At 30.6% G+C, this 4,877-nt stretch overlaps 1 protein-coding gene across 1 annotated transcript; it reads right to left on the reverse strand.

Annotated features, from left to right (window-relative positions):
- Window positions 1–414: 414 nt before the first annotated feature.
- Window positions 415–2,982, reverse strand: LOC102587834 (putative GATA transcription factor 22). The gene is made up of 3 exons (XM_006353468.2): window positions 2,684–2,982; window positions 2,030–2,287; window positions 415–1,190 (listed from the first exon to the last, which is right to left on the reverse strand). Exons 1-3 carry the CDS (start codon window positions 2,954–2,956, stop codon window positions 750–752), a joined length of 972 nt encoding a protein of 323 aa, XP_006353530.1. The 5' UTR covers window positions 2,957–2,982; the 3' UTR covers window positions 415–749.
- Window positions 2,983–4,877: the final 1,895 nt, after the last annotated feature.

Consider the following 4,877-nt stretch of genomic DNA (forward strand, 5'->3'; position numbering starts at 1 on the left):
ACTTTTAATCATTTTGCTTGTGATCGATTGATTCTTCACAAAAATTACCAAACTACCAATATCACTTAACTTCTCATGTGTGATTTGAAAATTGTATTGTTACTCAATATTTAAGGATAATATAGTTCTAAAAATCGTCTAAATATATAATATATTTCCTACATAAAAGAATAAAAAATACACATTTTTGTTAACTGAAAATTAAATTTGTGTTAAGTCAAATATCACATGAAAGATTAAAATCAGAATTTCGCAATAAACAACATGACTAAAGCTGCTATTTATTTCGCCTTTTTTTTCTTCTTCAATTTCGTGTCAATTAAATATTGTTACATATATATACAATACGACAGAAAGGATAATTAATTTAAATAAAAATGTATTCTCTATAACAACTTGAAATTTTAAAACAATTTTGGATAAAATATTGTTTCAATAAACTTCAAAATCATCACACAAGGCTATAATAGATGAACAAGTGACCAAAATATTCTTGATTGTCACCTTGTTCAAAAACTATCATTGAGCATACAAAAGATCAATGACCAACACACATATCAAACTTATTATAACTCCTAGCTAGCTAATATTAAAGTACTAATTATTAAAAATTTTGTAGCTTGACTTATAACAACTCTCACTCTCACTAGTATTAATCTAGCTCAATTTCACACAACTAATTTGATGCTACTCCATCTAATTAATAATTTAAACTAATAATGGATACTCAAGAAAATTTTATAATGACATTAACCATGAACAAGGCCACTAGATAATGCCATTAACAAAATTGCCGCTTCCTTCTCATCCTGTGGAAAAACGCGATGGATTGCCAAATTATTGCTCAAATTCACAAAGAAATCCTCGAAACAAAGGTTCTTCTTTTGTTGCACATCGTTGTTATTATTATAAGACGATGATGATGATGATGAACCAACACGAGGAGCAGGTGCAGGTACAGGTGCAGGAGTAGTAGTAGTGTTACTTAGAAATTTACACCTTTTCTTGAAGGGTACAACATGATTGGTATTCACTTTTGTTATCTTGTGCTTTTGTTGTTGTACCTTTATCTTCATTGTTGTTGTTGTTTCAGTACTAGTGAAATTTGTCCCATTATTTGTTGCTGCTGCTGCTGCCGCTGCTGCTCGCCTTGCTTTTCTTTGTCGAATTCCACATGCGTTACAAAGAGACTGTACCAAAAAAAGAAGAAGGCATAAGCGAGTCAGAAGCAGATTTAGAATTTTAAATACTGATTAAATTTCAGAAATGTAGCTTATTGAGTTTGAAATTAATTAGTTTTATATATGTACTAAGAAGTTCTAGTCAAAAGTACTAAGTGAGACTAGTTTTTGTGTACTCATGACATGAGTGTTTACTTTTTCCACACACTGTGTTGAAAATGACCTATCCAATAGGTAACTGTCTATAGTTATCTTATTGGTAATCCAAAAAATGCATAGTAAATCGCATTTTTAATTTATGTTGTTAAGACTCTTAAAAATATATCCATATGTATATACTGAATCCTTTAAAGTAATGTATTTTTTAGAAATTTGGTATAAATATGACAATATTTTTGGAGAGGTCACAAATTTAATATTCCCAAAATCTTTAAATTAATTTGGTATTTTTCTTAACTCTCTTGTTAGAACACCTAGTTCCGCAATAATTGATCAGTATATATAAGTTACAACAACAACTATATACCCTTAATTAGTGTAATCCCACAAGTGGGGATCTGGGGAGGGTGTTGTGTATGTAATTTTATTCTTACTATGGGAAGGTAAAAAGATTATTACTGATAGACCCTCGGCTCAAGTAAAACATATCAGAAAAAAGGTATGAATACTTCATTTGACTCATATATGAATTAAACAACAATAACATATTCAATATAATCTTACAAGAGTGGTCTGAAAAGGCTAGCACTGTGTATGCAACCTTATTCCTATGTTGTAAGGATAGAAAGACTGTTTCCGATAGATGCTCGACTCAAGTAAAACATATTAGAAAAAGATTAATAAATTACCTTAGGGCCTTTAGGACCACTTCTCCAAAGAGGGGTTTTAGTAGTGTTACAATCAGAACAAACCCTAATTGGGATGATATTGTTGTTGGAAGAGCTGTTGCTGCTGTAATCAGTTTCTATGATCTGTTGCTTTTGATCTTCTAGTTTCAAATTCTTCATTTTTTGCTCTCCTTTTTTACACAAGGTTAATTTGAGTCCCTTGTTTTTCTTCTCTAGATGATCATGTGATCCACTTGATCTTGAAGCAAAATTATCAACCTATAATAATCCACAAACGCTTAATTTGCATATAAAAGAACATGATCCAAGTGATTATATAAAAAAAAAATATGACCTTCCAAAAGAAAAAAATAGAGAAAGAATCGCGATGTGATCAGATACTCCTTGTAACGTCTGTACCTCCTTACTTGTACTTTTCTTTTTTACGATGTTATTCAAAAATATAACTTTACTTAAAGAAGCGAGAAAACCTTTTTCTGTCTAATTAATCAAGCACACTAATTGCAACTTAAAAAAACAAAGCTAACTAGCTAGAAATAGAAAGTGTTTCAAAAGGCGTTAACTACCTTCTTACTGACAACACAACTAGGTATTAACACTCGATTAAAAAATTGTGATCTACATGGAAATTAAAGAAAAAGAACCCTATAATACCTCATGTTGGTGTTGTGGCTGGTGAAATTGATGAGAATGATAATCATATCCACTTTGATCTTGAATATTAGTAGTAGTTGAAATATTGAAGAAAGTTTGACAAGATGAATTTGTAGATGATGAAGAAAATTGATAGTTATTATTATAAGGACTAACAAGAGACATAATATTATTATTATTATTGTTATGATGACTTAGATAATCATGATGAACTTCATTATTAAGTTCAAAAGGAAATGAAGAAGAAGAAGAATATGTGTAATTGGGAATCATGGCAAAAAGAAGAGTAAATTTTGTTGTTGAATTTGATCAAAGAAAAATATTGTAACACAATTTTAAAGAGAAATTTAAAGGGGGACAAAGTGAAGGGGGTAATAAAAATTCACGTGACTTGATGACAAACAAACAAACAAATAATTTAAAAGAGACAAAAAAAGAAGAAAAAAGAGTAGTATGCTTACCACAAAGATCAAATGGATGTGTGAACCCTATCTTCAAAAGTTTCATGATTATTCATATTTTAATTAATTAATAATAATAATAATTTCATAAAGTCAAAATTTATTGGAAAATATATTATTTAAATGAATAAACAAGTACAATTTAGGTTTTTGGAAAAAGGATATGTCAACCACACATAGAATTTGTCATGTGTACTCCTCAATCATCAAGTGATCATCTAACACCAACTCCTAATTCTCTTTTCTCTAGTAAAGTCTATTTCACTTCTTAATTAGGGTTTTTTGAAACTTTTGGTATAACTCTTTGATATTCGAAATTCACTTGTTCGATTAATTCAGATTCATATTGATTGTAACATAGTCCATTAAAAGGGGAAGAGGTTGTGACACCCATGACGATGGGTTCATGAGTTGAATCATGATCAGAGAAGAACTGTCAGACTTCTAGACTTGTAAGTTTGAAGAAGGAATGCACATGATACCTTAGACAAATGGTAGATGAAAATAGGAAGGAAAATTAAGGTGAAGATCATTATAAGACATAACACAAGGTCATAAATGGTACGCACATTTTCGGGCTTGATGATTGGCGTAGCCTAAGGAGAAAATATGTGAGGATGGTTGGATCGAAGCGACAATACATGTCACGGGCTTGAGCTGTGACAAACGGGTCATTCACACAAAAAGCCCTATATGGTCTGTAATTTCCCCCCCTCAAAATCATTGGCCTTTAATCTCATTCATCTCACCACATCTCTCTCTCGATAGACGTTAACTATTGTTGGATGATCATGTAAGATACAAATTCATGTTTATGAGCCAGGATTAATATGATAGAGATTTTTTTTAGGACTTATCTTATATATACACCATCCTTTTTTTTTCTTTCATATTATATCTTGGCTAGGAATTGTCCAGGTGGGTTGGAACCCTTTGTCGCAACTCTCGAGAAGCTGGAAAGTACCCATATAGCTTATGAATTGTGGTACACCATCCACAAATATTTCAAAGTGTTCGTTACATAAATATCAATGTATCAAATTCCGCCATTTATAAAATAAAAAAAAAGTGGACTACGTAAGTTTAATATTTATTATACTCCATTGTGATTTATTTTTTTACCATAATTTATTCATTTGTTCATTTCTTTAAATATCTCATACTACAACAACAACATCATGTGCATGTCAAGTGGTCTAAAAAAGATAGATTTGCATGGCAGTAATTTCATATTGCCATATTAGTATTGCCAAAATTTGCATTGAATGCTGTGCAGGCTAAGGACAATATTAATTTAATTTCCTATATATATAATTAATCTTAAAAATTATATGTAAGGTTAAAAAGGTAAAAAAAGAGGCTTATATACCGTTAATAAAAATGAGTTAGATCGTACAAATTTACATATTCAATTTATAATTATAAAAGTTTCTATAAGAGGAATGTTTTCGATAAAAATTATCACTTTTTAAGTTGGAGGCTCGATAATTACTTTCACTTTATCAAATTTAAATTTAAAAAATTGAAATTTAATTAAACACCGCCTCCAAGCAAAACGGCTATTTTAAGCCACTGAAAATAGTGAAAGCTACGTTTTATTATTATTATTGTTTTTATTGCAAGTAGCTCACATGAGGAAACAATGATATTTTCCTTTCAAAAAATACCTCGAAATCCACTCTCTCTAACTCTTCTCCGCATCCACCCCCCACCCCACCCCACCCCCCCCCCTG

This window comes from Solanum tuberosum, unplaced genomic scaffold (assembly GCF_000226075.1).
Source record: "Solanum tuberosum cultivar DM 1-3 516 R44 unplaced genomic scaffold, SolTub_3.0 scf00155, whole genome shotgun sequence".
NCBI classification, from domain to species: Eukaryota; Viridiplantae; Streptophyta; class Magnoliopsida; order Solanales; family Solanaceae; genus Solanum; species Solanum tuberosum.